This window comes from Melanaphis sacchari, unplaced genomic scaffold, assembly GCF_002803265.2.
Source record: "Melanaphis sacchari strain LSU unplaced genomic scaffold, SCAv2.0 Contig27_pilon_pilon, whole genome shotgun sequence".
Classification (NCBI taxonomy): Eukaryota; Metazoa; Arthropoda; class Insecta; order Hemiptera; family Aphididae; genus Melanaphis; species Melanaphis sacchari.
This window is the reverse complement of record NW_020271152.1, coordinates 1,210,205-1,227,707: the sequence shown is the minus strand read 5'-3', so window position 1 is coordinate 1,227,707 and position 17,503 is coordinate 1,210,205. Positions and strand designations below refer to the sequence as shown.

At 23.7% G+C, this 17,503-nt stretch overlaps 1 protein-coding gene across 6 annotated transcripts in view; it reads right to left on the bottom strand.

The window, feature by feature from the left end:
• LOC112595551 (aldehyde dehydrogenase, dimeric NADP-preferring) overlaps positions 1–14,709 on the bottom strand; it is a 28,987-nt gene extending 14,278 nt beyond the window's left edge. The window contains exons 1-4 of one of the 6 annotated variants that reach the window (XM_025340807.1): positions 14,493–14,709; positions 14,342–14,410; positions 13,852–14,029; positions 6,388–6,453 (exon numbers count right to left, since the gene is read on the bottom strand). In XM_025340807.1, the coding sequence (XP_025196592.1) occupies positions 6,388–6,453; positions 13,852–14,014 (229 nt within the window). In that variant the 5' untranslated portion in view covers positions 14,015–14,029; positions 14,342–14,410; positions 14,493–14,709. Of the gene's footprint in view, positions 1–6,387; positions 6,454–6,534; positions 6,639–13,851; positions 14,284–14,341; positions 14,411–14,492 lie in introns of those variants that run through there. The other 5 variants (XM_025340803.1, XM_025340806.1, XM_025340805.1 and 2 more) reach the window with 5 other exon arrangements.
• Positions 14,710–17,503: the final 2,794 nt, after the last annotated feature.

Below are 17,503 nucleotides of genomic sequence, written 5' to 3'. Positions count from 1 at the left end.
TGTACCATACGTTTAAAAATCTCTATAAATATATTGAATACTTTATTGTTGTTTTTACAATGATTATAACCATGTACCCAAAATTAAAGTTATTGTGATTTCCAGTTCAAAATAAAAAATAAAATAATTGATATTATTATACAAATTTCAAAAATTGCATACTTTAATTTAACATCATGTTTTTTATCAAATGTGAAGTTTGCACTGGTTTGAACTGAGGGACCAAGACCATTGAATCTACTAATAGATCGACGGACTTAACAATTATACTACGAGTGTTTAAAGGATAGAGATAGATATGAGGTTTAGTAGTGAAGTTAAAGTTATGTATTGTTAGGGTATTTATTATTAGAATTTGAAATTTATGTTTAATTCAAATTCAACACCATGAAATTTCAATTTATTTTAAATTTCTGATAGGTTGGTAACACAATTGTTTACCGGGTCAAATAAAATGAACAAATTGGTTCTCGTTTAAAATTATTAATCATTTTTTAACTAATTGATATTTGGTTTCCGTGTGTATAAATCTGTTATTTCATATTTTATTAAATTTTACGATGTCTGGGAAAACTTATAAGCATATTATTATGTTTATTAGATTATAAATTGATTATGTTAGTGTGTCTACAGTCTTGTAACAACTAATTTAGTCACTTAAATATTTATTGTAATATAAATGCGCGCATTCAAATAAATGTGGTGTTAAGTGAAAAAATAAAAAAAATTTTTTGTAACTTATAGTTTTAAATATTAATTCCAAAAAAAAAATATATATATATATATATCAGAAAATATCAAACGATGGATTTGTATAAAAAGGAATTGCAAATCATTTTTAAAAATATATAAATAAAATATTATTGATGAAAATAATCTCAAAAACTATCATAAAAAGAGATTGAGAACATATTTCATAGGCAAGTATTAAGCAATAAGTTAGAAAAGCTCAAAAAAATCTTGAACATCCTTCAAGATTAATTATTCAAGACTCAAGAGTACTGCATTAGGTAATTAGTTATCAGGTGATATTGAATAGTTTACAGCTTATGATATTTTTAGAGTAAAACAAAATACTTCCTTTAGTCGATCAAATAAGTTGCCTAAATTGTTTACAATATAATTAGAACTACATAAAGCGTTAAATAATTACAATAAATAATAAATCGTAAAGAGAATTTTAAATTCATAAATTATCATAAAAAAAAATTGTAATAATTACAAATCTACATAGTTTGAAGATACTTATTCGTCAAAATAAAAACCATGCTTGTCGATGAAGCTTTTAAAAGTTACCTTAAATTGTTTCATTAGCTTTTTATGATTTATGGTTTTAAAGATAAAAATTAATTTACATTTGTTTTTTTTTCTCACTGTCCGATAAGAACAGTACTATTTATACATAAGCATTTGATTTTAAATAGAAAATCATATGAGACTTGAAAATATATTTATGCAAATTTTTAAAAAGCTATTATTATATTATTATAATCTGAATATTTAATAGTTATTTAATTTTATTATTACCAGCAAAATCATTAAAAATAAATGACGGCCTAATTTCGAACTTAAAATTTGTAAAAAATGAATGATGTAAATTTATACCACATTAATTTTTTTAAATTTATATACAATTAATTAATTATTGATAAAGGGTAAAAATATTATCTTATATCTATTTTATTAATATTATTATTTTTTTAGCCAGACAAATACGTATACCTATAGTATGTATAATAACTATTATGTATAAATAGTTTAGAAACATTTATAAACTATATAGGTACTTAGGTATTCTAGACAGTTATATAGGTCTGGGTAAAATGGGAAGGGAATTTTCGTTAGTTGAATATATCATAATAATTTGAAAATTAAATTTAATGTAATTATATTATCATTATGAAATTTCACCAATTCATAGATTATCTATAGACAACTCGGAAATAAATTCAAAAATTGAAAACCAACTTGTAATCTCCTGTTGTATCATACTTGTTTTTCTTGGTGGTTCGGTGCTACTACATAATACACATATAGTTTAGTTATTATTGATAGATTCGTCATAATTTGTAAGTAAATATATTTATGTATTAAATTTTGATTATAGCTCTTCCTGTGTACTTCGTTGATCGATGCAAAAATACAAAAATTTTAAATTTGGTTACATATAATGCTAACATTTATAACGTAATTAGAGTGAATAAACAATATTTCTGGTTTTTTGACTTAGTGTGTAGGTTTATAGAGTATTTGCAGTTCCTATTCTGGAGCAAAAGAGATATAATTTACTAGGTAAAAAAAGGTTAGATTTTTTTCGTTACAATTAAAATAATTTTTAGTACTTAATGTTTGTTGTAGACGAAGCATCTAAAAATAGCTTAGTTATGTGACATAGATTGCATCTATATTTTCGACATTAATTTTCACTTATATAACACTAATTTCTAATAATAATTGATAACTGTATTTTTTATACTTGTAACCTTGATAACCCACTAATCAACAATAAAAAATTGTATTTAATATTAATAAAATATATATTTATGAATCGGCGAAAAAACGTATGATATTGACGGAAAGCAGCTATCCCCAAACATGTTTCACTGAATCAAAATCTCGTTTATATATTACAAAGTAGTAATTCATGTAATTAAAATTAATTATATACGAATAAGTCATAAAATATAGTCCTTAAATTAAAATACCTAGGTATGAGGTACTAAATTTGATTTGATTTGTATTCATTTATATAGTTAATAATTTATCAGATTTTTAAAAATAAAAACATTTAATCCATATGTGTTAAATTGATTATAAATTTATAGATAAAATTGTAATGGTGATTATAAAAAACTTGAAAAAGTCTGAAATTTTATAAATGAAGTCAATTTAAGGTTACTTTTTGTAGTAGGTATCGCTATTTAAAATATTAAACATTCTATCTTTGTTGTATTTTTCGTACTTACCTAAAGCCATCAGCTATTCACAGACAATATAATAACTTATTTTTTATTTATTTATTTTCATAATTTGGTATATGAAGTCATTTTACAATACTATACTAACAAATAAGTATAAATTTTCAATTGTTTAAAATTTATGTTGTATTATATAATAGTCTCTAAGTAGAATAATTAGTTCTATTAACATTGCATTTTAAATTTTATCAGATTAAAAAACATTATTCAAAACCATTTATTTTACAAGAGCCATAATAATTTATAAGCGTGTTTAAGTGTCTGATGCCTATTATTGTTTCACCGTGTTTTTGTATGTACATAATTAATTAAACTATGAATTATGTATAATTTATCATAACTATAGTCTATATTATGTATTTTAATGAGTTTGAACTTTGAAGTTTAAAAACATGATTTATAATATTTTACGTTATATTTATAACAGAGTTTGGCACCTTAGTCTCTTTTATAAGCTAAAAATCATTCTACTTCCTCCTTACTATTTATTTTTTAAATTATATTTTGAAAACTAGAACTTGCCATGAAAGTTGGCTATGAAATTTTTAATTTTAGCTCCAAACCTAGCCGTTGTTCTTCAAAGAACTATTTCTTTCCCTATATTGTTTAATATACACACAGCCGATCATCAAATATTTTTTATATTTTAGTAGCTGACTTCGCTGATGATAAAGTCATATACACTTAAGACAAAAATCTACTCCTTGTCAACCAATATTTATAAAATCATTTAAACATGTTACCTAATTGGTATTCTAAATGGAGTTTACAAATAAATAATGAAAAATCTTCCCAAATCACTTTCACACTCAACAAAAGTATCGTATTTCGAGCTTATTTAAATAGTTAAGTCATTCCATCTTCTTCTAATGCAAAATACTTGGGTCTGACACTAGACAAAAAGATTTACACAGGCTGAACATATTAAAAAAAAAGACTCATACTACACTCCAGACGAAGAGTACTATATCCACTTATAGGAAGATAATCGAAAATCAGTCTAAATACAAAAGTACTACTATACAAAATCCTCCTTAAGACAATTTGATCATACGGTATCCAACTGTGGGGAGTATCAAAAAAATCAAATATTTAAAAAATCCAAACATTATAATCGACCTTATCACGAATGATTACTTGTACCTACCCCCATACATTTAAAATCATACCTTACTGCATTTAGACTTAAATGCATTTTTATACCATTTAAGAAGCTGAAAAGATTTCCTACAAAGTAATCCACGCTTGTCTTGCAAACCCACTAATCCTTGCTTTAAACTCCAAATTATCTCAGGAAATCCGCCTAGAAGGCTAAAGTACAACTATAGCCGTAACCTGAACTAACACTAGCCCTCTTTAGCCAGTAAGTTTTGCCACTGGGTAATTGATTCATCATGTCAATCAACTCAACATAATTATTGAAAACCCTCAAACAATACTATTATTAAATTATTAATAGATTGTATGAGTATATTATATAATTAAATTTAAAAATAAATAAATATATAGGTCATAGGCTTAGCCCTCCTTGAGTCATCTTAGACCTTTTCTAAGAAATGTTACTTCATTTCAATATAAAGGTAATCTTTATTATAGTAAATTGTATAATTTATAACCAATATTTATAAATTATAATTTATAATCAATGGCAAAAGCTATAAATATAATAATAGTAATAATATGTTAGTAGGTTTTTATTGATTTTCGTTTTAACGTTTTATAAACAGTCGATGATGGTCTGTTATAAGTAGGTATTAGTTATAAAAATGGCCTGCCACACTGTTCACCAAGTGCCACTGCATTTGGATGAAATAAATTGTCGTTTGAATATTTCAATATTTTAAAATTAAAAATTTAATATCACCTTGGTGATAAATCACTCGATATCTGTTCTTTGCTTGCTTTTTATTTTAATTTTAAATCAAAAATGTTTTGAAATCATTGCAATTATTTTTAATTTCATGTTTTGAAGTAGAATTTTTTTCAAGACATCATTATATGATTTTATTAAAAATTAAAATTGAAATAGTTTAAATATTATTTAAATAATTTTATAGTTATAAATATTAAGTTAAAAAATGAAGTAATATTTCAATAAAGACTAAAATTACGTAATACTAATGCATACAAAATAAATACAATATCCAAACTTATATTATAATATATAGAATTAAGTGGGAGATGATACTGGCGTTACTACCTTCATACATATACCATTGCACTATTAAAATACTCCCATTATTTTACAATTTCTATAACTTGTATAACGTATATATACTTTTTCGTACACGAGCATCTCATTATTACTAGTTTTCCTTCCGCGATCTATATGAAGGCCATCATGATTTAAAATTTGATTAAAATTTTCAAATGAAAAAAAAAGGAGAAATCATTGACATAGTTATCTAGATGATTTAGTATATTTTCTATATGGTATGTACATATTTTAAAAAGTGCTTTTTTTATAAATTACATAAGGAATTTTCAAAAGTAGGTATAATAGTTAATTAAATAGAGAATAATATCCATAAATTATAAGAATTATAACGCATTATTGTAGAAGATGTATATATACTTTGAGATATACTATTTAAAATCATAATCCAATCTATAAATGATGTTATAAATGTATAGTATAAGTATAAAATGTTTTAAATCAACTTAAAATTTAGCTTATTTTAAATTTATATTTGACGTCAAATACTGTATTATTAATACCTATATAATAAATGCTTATATTCATGTAATTTTTAAATACTGGAATTCAATAAAAATACATGCAGGTACCTGCCAATGTGCTATAAATACATTTTATAGTTTAAATAACTTCTTACACAAAATATAAGGTATACGAGATAACGATTTAAAACAAAAATTGTTTTAGAAAAGAATATATACTATTTAAGTAGGTATAGCATCTATTTTAAGTTAACACAATTTTTACCTAAAATATTAAGAGGATATAATATGTGTATCAGTGTATGTATTGTTTCCGATTATCTTGAGTACCCCATAGAGTTTTATTGATATTATTTTATAGTGAAATATATATCAATGTAAAATATTAGAATTTTAAAATATTCATAACTTGCTTTAAAATTACAATATTAATAAAACCCAACGAAATACTCTAAATTACATTCTTATATTTAAATTTGATAATAAATAATTTCACTCAATCTTGTATGTTAGTAAGAATTAGACTATAAAATATGATTTAAGGCGTATTTTAAGAAATTTTAATAACATTGACTAAATTTCTATTTAAGAGAAAAACAATGCTGATATCATTTAAATATGATTGCAATTTGTTTTAATATCTAAATAGGTATTTAAGGCGATAAGGTTATCATAAAGCTATTAAAATACTGTAGCTTATTTGCTGTATAAAAAAATGAAATATACATACCAGATATAGAATTATTCGTCGATGGAGTTATGGGATATTCGTGAGTGAATTTGTTAAGCACAATAACTAGAAAAAAAAAATATATATAAACACAATAGGTACACGAATACGTTTAATTGTATATTATGGTTCATAAGTATTAGATACTTAAGAAATCTGCCGTCGAATTGAACAATATTATTTGTTTATTAGTTGTCGATTGAAGTTTTTACTCAAATAATAAACAGGATATAGTAAAATGTAAGGAATGAAAACCGGCTGATCCCACTATTCACACTATATAGCAGGTTACTGTTTGCCTTGGAGCATGCGCAAATGACTTAGAATCCTATGTTTGCGTAAAGATTCAAGGGCAATTTTTACCATTAAATAAGACATAATATAAAAATATAGTGCTTTACAACGACTTAAATATTATATTCAAAACGTTATAAATAATTATAATCTCACATTAATTTCAATTGAAGGTCAGTTATATTTAAACTTTTAAATATATTTTTTTAGATTATTTATTTTATTTTTAAACGAAATGTAAGTATACGAGTTTTGATATCGATGCAATTTCATACACGAGTATCCGAGTATTGGGGAGAAATCTTTATATTATATTTGAATTATTATTTATTATCGTTATCTTTTTAATTTATTATCAATCACAATTCATGTAATGTATATTGAAAGTATATATGTATAGCTTACATAATGGCATAATGCATAATTAATACTCGTACATACAAATATCAAATTGTTAGTTGCACATAAAATAAAAATATATTCCTTATATTTTTATATGACAGTGAAATATTTATGATATTAAATAATATTTATCATATTTATTTTCATAATAAAAAAATACAAGACTAAAAACAACTGTGGTATTGTAAATTGTAACGATCGTTATAACTGCACACTTTTAAAAAAAAAGGTCGTCGTTCAAATTTCACACTTTTCCAAAAATCAAACCATTCAATATTGTACACACTAATATAGTAATATGTATCAATAACATACATTTATCAAAAGTCACAATATTGTTAAGAACGGCAGTTAATCATATAAAATCAAAATCACAAAATCATTAGTAATTAAATTAATTTAATAGAATACTTGAAAAAACTACAGGATTTCTAATCTAAAATTATCTTATATACATGATTTATTTTATTTTATTATAAATTGAATTATTTTTAATTGATATTAAAATTATAAAATCTCATATATTATTGAATTATTTTTGCAACAATTTGTTTAGTAACAATAAATGTTTAATTTTTAACTGTCAATCAGATATATTTGGTTCTGAATAATCGACCTTCTAAATTTTATTTTTTTATAATAGAAAAAATGTATGCAGCATTGAACAGAATTAAATGTGAGGTTATGATTGGTGACACCCGCGGATTGAATACGGACAGTACTTAGGGAGTTTAATATAGGCAATATTCTATCTTACCAGTTATATAAATAATATATTGTATTATTAAATTACGTATGCTAGGCTTCCCCGTACTATACCATGATATGCTTCCACACATACACGTAACATAACTTTTCAACGAACAGTGCGAAATCACAAAAATGAAATATATATTTTATAATTAAAGACCATGACACTTCTTAATAAATTCACATTTTATACAATAAATAAATAATTGTTATGGGTCCCAAAATTTACGAATTAATATAAATGTATCAATTTCTATTCTACAAAAAGATGTTATCTAACACTATAAACAATAATACATGAAATTCAATGTTAAAAAGAGTCGAAAAAAATGACAATGTTAAATTAATTTGATGCTGTTGATACCACACAAAACGCTAGAGATATTTTACTATCTAAAATAAGTACTTCATGCTTGATTTTAGAGCTATTACATTTTAAATTATTATTAAAGAAAAATTATGTAGCAATTAAAAAAATAACAAACACCGAATAGAATAAATAAACGTAGAGGCATAAGTTCAATAATAATAATAATAAAACAATAAAAAGTAAAAATAACAAATAACAAATATTTACGAAAAAAACGATTTTGTTTTAAATACCTAGTCTGGGTTAATAAAAATGTACGATGGAGACAAATTCAATGACATACACTAAATACTACTATATAGATACAATATCTGTATAAGATATATTTTATGTATATAATAATATTGTTGTCTATTGGAGCTAAGATGTAAACACCAACTCTGTCTGCAAAGTTGATTGTCACAAAGATATAAAATATTAATCAGTAAAACAGTAACCGTATATTGTAGAAATATAGAAAAAAAAATACTATATATGTTTAATAGTAGGTAGGTAGGTAGTATGCATGACTTAGACATTTTGAACTAATATACCTCAGAAAGCTTAAAATTAAATTTTAATAATAAAAATCAATTAAGCTTTTTATAAACTTGTTATACATTCATTACTAAAAACATTTCATGATATGTTTTTAAGTACGTAATTAATTTTACGATTTTCGGCAGGTTAATTACATTTAATTTTAAATTAAATTATTATTGTAATCTTTATTAAGAACATATTATATTATTGTTATTAGTTATTACTTTTGAGTCAATACCACTTTACCGTAGAACAGTGTGAATAAGTTCATGATATAACGTATAAATGAATGTTATTTATAATTAATCTATATATTTTGAAAATTTCATAGTAAAATATCTAATAAATATTAAAGTTTTATGTGTTCACAAATGTTTTTGAATTAGAATGATATAGTCATCATCGTTATTCATGGTTTAAGTACGTAATTTCATCCAATATTTAATTTATTATGGTAAAAAAAATTTATAAAAAATGTTTTAACAAATATGTTTATTAAATTTTTTGATTTCACTAAATGAATTACTTATAAAGAATCTTCTATTAAACGTTCAAGTCTATTATTATAATTATTGAACATTTAATAAGTTTTTAACAACAAAATAATTTGCAAATTTGATGAATTTAATGAATTTTATTAATATTTATATTTAGACTTAACAAGTTTTTTTTATTGACATTTGATAAAATAAAATTTTTAATTATCTACAAAGTGTTTAAAAACAATCAAAATATTTAAAAAATTATAACATTAATACTCAGTGAAAATTTGAAGTATCTATGAATATTCGTTTTTGAATTAAACATAATAAATTAATTAATTTTATTAAAAATTGGCTTAGAGTAAGAAGAATTCACATTTTCCCTTAATTTTTTTAAATTTTTCTTAATTATTAAGAAAAGCTTTAGAAATTTTTCTTTTCACTCTCCCCTCCAAGTACCAACTAGATCCAATTTTAGTTACTAGAAAGTACCCCTAAAGTAGTTGAAAATTGAAGTACTTTTACTGCTCCAAAAGATAATGACAGACACAAACAAAAATACATGAAATGTGTAAAAATCAATATATTCATCATTTCATTCAGAATCTAAAATTATCGAAAATATTTAATATTTAGCAAAAATTTTTACTCAAGTTAAAATTGTAACGTTCACCAATATCAAGTAATACATTTTTAAACTTGAAAATTGTATGCAAGGTTTCTCATAAGTTTTTTTTATTGGAATAAAAAAAAAATAGTTTAGAGTAGTCTTTAAATTTTTTATGAACTTTTGAATTTAAAATTTTGACTATAAATATTTAAACGAAAAATAACGATTTTAGATGGGACTAACAAATAGCCACTTCAACAAGTCACGAATCATATTTTTTAGCCGCGTTCCACTTACGTCTTACACTCAATATAATTTATTAAATATTATATAGGTATGCAGTATACAAGAAACTTATTATCATAGATCCATAGAACATCATACACTATTTCTTTATATTCGTTTTAATAAATCTTAGTATGGGAGGGGATACAAAGTTGGTATACCCGAATGCGCCCTTGAACCTAATATGGGTCGTGTAATATAAAAATAAATATTATTTTTTTAATTACATTATTATTTTTAAGATAACTATAGCTATAATAAGTGTAAAAAAAAGTAGAAATATGATATATAAAAATGAGAATTTGTCTACTTAAATGAATGTTCATTGTTTATACACCTCTTCTAAAGTTAAATTATTTGACTCATTCTAAAAATTCCGAGGTAAATCATTTTTTAAACACAACATTATACTGCAAAGTTAATATATTTTTACTATATATTAACTTAGTAACAATAATATATAATTAATATAATTTTATACTTCAAGTATGTATAATAGATAAAAGATATACGTATTAAAATACATTTTGGTTTAATGTTTCACAGTAATTAAAATGTTGATATATTTTTAAATACCTAGTTAATATTTACCATAAAAAAAGTTTTCTTATAGTCTATATTTAAAAAAAAACTTTTTTCAAATACTAAGAATATGAAAAATAGTAACTATGTAATTAATTATTATCTATAGTCTTATCTAATATATATATATTGTAATATAAATCATTAATTAATAAATCGGTTTAATATAATATTTATAAAAAAGTCAACCTTAAAAGGAGGAACATGCAAAAATTATTTTAATTAACAATAATAAAAATGAAGTATATGTATACATATTTCGACATTTGACCTATACATTTAATAGTTCCAGGTTAAAATCATAGGTATAATTCAATGTTATTGCTACTGTTATTTAGTTATAGATTACTGAAATTCAGTGGTTCTCAATAAAGATGTCACAAAATTTAAAGAAAAAGATAGGTACATTTTTTCGAATAAAACTAATTAATGTTACATCAAATAACTTTCATAAAATGTACTTATTAAGTAATAACTTATTCATTATTATACTTATACACAATTGTTTTATTATTTATTTTGGATTCCTTGTGAGTTATGACTATAATTAACAGATATTTACTCACCATATACTAGGTACAGTTTTTTCTTTTTTATTAGTAACATACAATTTATACTTACATACGTATTTATTTATAAAATTAATAATAAACTCATAATTAAAAAGCTTTGGAGTTATTGATTTTTCATGTTTTTTTTAGTATTAGATTTATTGTTAAGTAACCTTGAAATTAATTTTTCATGACTCCACAAAAATAATATTAAATGTTTATAGTGCATATTTTTGCATATTTAGTGATTTCGTGATTTTTAAAAGTATATATTTGATGATTAGTGATATATTTGTGATACAATTTGAAAATTTTACAATAAAAATAATACTTTATAGTTTATATTTTATTTTTATTGTTGGAGATTAGACGGCAGTGAAAGCATTGATAATGCATTTTATCTTCTTCGTGAACTAATTTTATTTTTAGGTTAAAATGTTAAAATGAATAGTATTATTTGAGACGCATAAGGTGGGACAATCAAAAGTTTTTTAAACGGTATATTTCGTAAAGTTTGAATTTTATATAAGTGTGATTTTTTAACATATCTATAGATAATTCACAAATCTGATTTAGTACCTAATGAATGAGTAGTTTATTGATGACTCTGGTGTGTTTGCTATTAATTATTATTATTAATAAATATTTTGAATAATCTATATTCTATATATTTACTAAAAAAAACTTAAGACTCATTAAATTATGAATATAAATTTCTATTTTCTCTAAGTATAAGCATGGCAAAATTATAAATACCTAGCTTTTACTCATCTTAATATTAGCATTGAAATGTATAATGAATTATAAAGCATGCGTCGATATGATAAAAACTTGTTTTTAAAAAGCAGCGTGTTTCACTTTCACAATAGATTATTGAGTCATATTATTAAAGATAAATAATATGTATTAATTATGAGCATTAATTTAATACATATATAGTATAATTAATTAATGCTATGAGTTTCATACCATCAGCTACCTGTAACGTGTATACAGTATACCTATATAACAGCTAGTAATTAATAATTCAGAAAATCGTTTGTATAATATGAATAGGTACTATTACTATGCTAAGTAATACGAAGTGATTTAAAGGACTGATTTTTTTTAAGGAAAGACATATTCTTCAATTTTAATAGTTTTGTCTAGTTTACAATTGAATATAGTAAATATATTAGAGAGAGGATTCCTTGTAAAATTTAATATTATAAGAAAAAACTAAATTACAGAAAAATAAAAATATTTACGTAAAACTAGTAATGATTTTGATTTTTAATGTTTTTAAACCAACAAATAATATCTGTAGAAACTTGAACAATTCCATTATTAACAAAAAATCATTTCCTATGTAACAATGAAATTTAAAAAATATTTAGATTAATTTTTAGTTATTAGTAGACACTTAAAATTTTCTTGTTTTGGAGTTGAAAATTAATTGTTTTTTCAAATTGATTGCTACGGTTTAATAATTGATTACAAGGTTTTTTTTAAGTTGATTTATAGAATTCTTAAAATAAATATAGAAACTATAAACATGCACAATATTTTTATAGATATTTGAATTGAATATTTAACACGAAAAAATCTTATGTATAATAAATAATAATATAGGTTTCTAATGGAAAATTGTTTTAAATCCCTTCAAATAATGTTTTTTTAAATAAAAATAACTAAATCAATTTGTCAAAAATCAGTAGTCGTAAAATATTCCTATTTTTTTGTATATTATTTTTAAAAGTACCTTCTTAACTACTGGGAATTAAATACTTTTAACCCCCCTCACCACCAAAAAAAAAAAAATTAAAAAAATCAAGTACTCACTAGATTTAATTCACTATAAAAAACTACCATCGAAGTTAAAGATCAAAGCATTTTTTCCGCAATAAAAAATATAATCAAAATTATTCAAACAAAATATTAAAATAAAAATCTATTTAATTTAATACACATATTATTTATCAATATAATTCAATTATTATTATATAAAAATTATAAATTATGTTCGATTTTTTATTAGAAAATTTACAATCTATACTCCATGCATAATAAGAAAATATGATGACAAATATAGAATTTTTTTATTAACAGAATAATATGAGAAGGGAAGTAATTTTATAATAGATTTCAATATGATTTTATTTTTGTTGTGTACTTATTTGAGTAGGTAAGTATCTGAACCATTACCGTTTTAAACGACGCGTTGAATTAACATAGAGAAATTTACATGAGAGGATATTTTAAGTTGTAGGTGTGATGGTAATTTTGAGTGGAATCTGGAGTAGTGTTTGGAGGCTAGTTGTCGTAATGTTTTGATTTTTAAGTCAATATTAAACATGCCATTAGATATGTATCACAAGTGTAAAGTGACAAGACGAAGAGCTATTAACTAGAATATAACATGAATATAACGGATTTGTAAAGGTTTGGCACAACCCCAAAAATATATAGGTAACATAAGTTCACGTGGATCTTAGAATTGGTTTTAAATATCCGATTGAAAATATTTTTTTGCTTTTTTATAGTTTTTATAACTAGTGAATAATAAACCATTGGATTTTTAAGGACATATTTTAATTATCTAAACCTTCTGATTATAATAACAGCTTAAGTACTTACTGTGAGGTTCAAGATTACTATCAGAAATGACAACCTCAGTCAGACTATCATCATCCGAACCACGAACACTGTTCGCAGATTGCACGTTCAACAGCTGCAATTCTTCTTCGACCGCGGTCACTTGCAACAGTACCGGAATCGTCGTCTTCGTCACACCAGACATTTGTAACAAAGGGTTCTTTACAGTGTTTAAAAAAAATATAAAATAAAAAGCGATCAAATGCACGACAATTTAACGGTAGAGATATTATAAACATATATTATATATAATTATTATCATTATTATTATTATTACTACCCATGTTATACAATAATTGTATTATATTTTTATGTACACACACGTTCAGGATTCGGTCGTGGCGAAATATAAACAATCTAACATCGTACGCTTAAAACGGCTAACGAATACGAAACTAAAGGGAACGCACAGTGAAATGACTGAAGAAAATTAAAAATAATAGTATAGATAAATAAATAAATAAATACGCACCGCTCGGTCAGTGTCGTAACGCAATGGACCGGTTCGGTGGTACTGTCGCAAAAACCAGCGGAATGGGTGCTGTATACAAGATTAATAAGATTTAGATCTTACTTTCAAGTTAGAAGAAATTATCATCACTATTATTATTATTTGTTATTACTATTATTATGATAATTTTGATGGTTCGGTTCTTGACTGTGGCAAAGTTGCGGCCTTGCTGTTTATATTATGGGCACCTAACATAAAATTAGCCGTTGGTTAGCGTGCGTACCTCAATGCAACGTCGTTGTTATAATGTGCACATATAGGTAGACGAGACTTATAAGTGCGAGTTAACTGCAACCTCACGCAGTAAATTATCGATGGGTAGTGAATGAAAACGGCGTCGTTGTTATTGGCGCTCAACGCGTGTGTCGAATACAACTCACAGCTAAAGTACATATTATGTTAACATATAATAGCGCGATCTACGATTCAATGTAGACGTGGACATTACAAGGACGAGAGAATCATTAAAAAAATTGGCGAAATAATATAAAATTACGCTCTAATGTTTAAAATATAAATAATGATCCAGCATGACGTCCGTTCTCAAATCATTTATAATATATTTAATTGTTTAAGACTTAAGTATAGGTATAAGGTGTATAACCATGTAGCCGAAAAGGTAAATACTAAATAGTATGACGTTGTATTCATCATATGTGTATGCGCTTATCCAGATTACACCTTCCCCACCACGACGACGGGACGTATAAAATATTATTTTATGTACTAAGCTAGGTACTAAAAAATTAACTCACTCCGACCTAGATCACTTTGCAAAAAATTATATCGCGATAAACCGTTAACTGTCATACACTCATACACGAGTTTACCGTTTTACATAATTTATTATTTTTAACATGGTTCTCATACCTACAAGTGTTGGTAAATTGAAATGATTTAATCCTTTCACTACCTTTGGATACACCAAGGTAGATACATAAAATTACAAATTTGATAATAGTACAGTCAGTAAGGATAAAAAGCTGGAATTTGAAAAATATTGTAGCAAACCGTATGTATTTAAAATAAAAGTTCTATAAACGCTGTTAAATTTCAATAATATATAATTTTAAATTAAAAACATAAAAAAATGCAAGTTTCTTGTGTTTTAATTTTTTCAGACTATTATCTTAAATCTTTAGAATTTAGATGTAATTCGGTACTGTCTTATCACGGTAATGTGTTATTTAAATATAAATTGTTTTGACTATAAACTTTATACTAATAGACGGGACATTCGGAGTAAATACGGATGGATGGTGCGATCTTTTCTAGCTGCAGTGATAGTACGTGGTATATGTAATGTGTATTGTGTGTTGATAAATGATAAGCCGCACGGTAACAATCCCATAGTTCTTATGCGCATGTGCAGTGTACTATATACTACCTGACAATGCCTTCACATGTGGACGCCGGAACTACTGTCTACTACCATGTACCGTCTATTATTATTAAGTCTATGGTTTTAACGGTAATTAAATAAAAATCGGAAGTGTCGGACCACTAGATGGCGTGCGGCCACTAGTCTAAATATTCTAAATAGGTATTGAAATATCCAGTACCCACGGGTAGTCAATTCAAATTTCAAATAATTCAATAAATCGATATTGATATTATATTTTATTTATTTTTAAAAATATCTATTCCGCTTTTTTTCACTAACTTGAAAATTAAAATTATTACCAATGCTGATATTTTTTTTACACACAAATACATTTATAACTGTTGATATTTATTATGGACATTTTTATTTATAATATGGTTTCTGTCGGAATAGTATTGTATAAAATATCTTGTACAATTTTTTATTCTTTCCCGATAACCTCATTTTACAATGCATTTGACAAAATATAGAATTTATTAGCATATTTCAATATATTATTACAATTTTATTATTTATGCCGGGTTGAAATAGTTGCACAAATAATCGCTTAACGTTTAATAAATCAATAGTAGGATAATAATTCCTTAAACATGATTTAGTGGTCAATGATTGATCTATTAAATTTTGGTGAACTATTAATTTAATCAATGTCTTATGCAACAAGGCTTCACACTACTATGGCGTTTAAAATTATTATTCCATTGTAGACCTACTGTATTTATATTATTTTGCTATAAAAACTTTATATTTTGTTTAGTACTCTTGACTTTTGTACTTAAAATTTCTAGTTTCTACCCAATATATCCACGAAACTTACTAATTCTAAAAGGAACCTAAGAACAATAAAAAATATGAATTCAAATTTTAATTTATGTAAATTTATTGAGTTTTAAAATTTGATTTTAATTATACACTAAACATGTATATAGCTTAAAATAAAACAACATAAGAATATTATATTTTAAATATATTAATATAAATAATAATCAATCAACAGTTAAGATCATATTTATAAGAAAACAATTTTTAATTCTTTATCAATACATTTATAATTTACAACCAAAAGAGTATGAAAAAATTAATGAATTTTAATTCAATACATACCTATTTTCTATAATAATTACAGAAATAAATAACAGAAGAATATAACATTTATTATTTTAGATTATGAGAACATATTTAATATGCAACAACGTTTATCAATCATAGATAATGCTATATTAATATTATTGATATTAAAACTATATTTTTTATTACATTAAATATATTAATAAACGGTAATATAACTAAGATATGACTCATTACATAGTTAAAAATGTATTAAAATTAATTTGTTTCTATTTTTATTTTCTAATATAGTAAGAAAAAAATAAAATAATTTAATAAGTTTGCACACTCTTACTACAGTAAAAATATATGGTGCATATGGTGTCATAAGAAAATGTAAGCTTAAATATTAAAATGTGATAGGTAATATGTGAAAATACACAAAAATTGTAAGAACAAGTCAAATAATTTAATTTAAAAGTTCAACTTTACTTTTTAAACAATAATTAATTTAATCTTAACATCGTTCATCAATATTCCCTGTATACAAAATACACATAAAAATCATTTGACTTATTTTTGTATGCTCCAGGTATGGAGCTAAAATTATACATGATTAATTTGACTAAACAATTATAAGAATTTATTTATTTGTGTAGTATATTATAGTATACATTAAATTATATATTAAG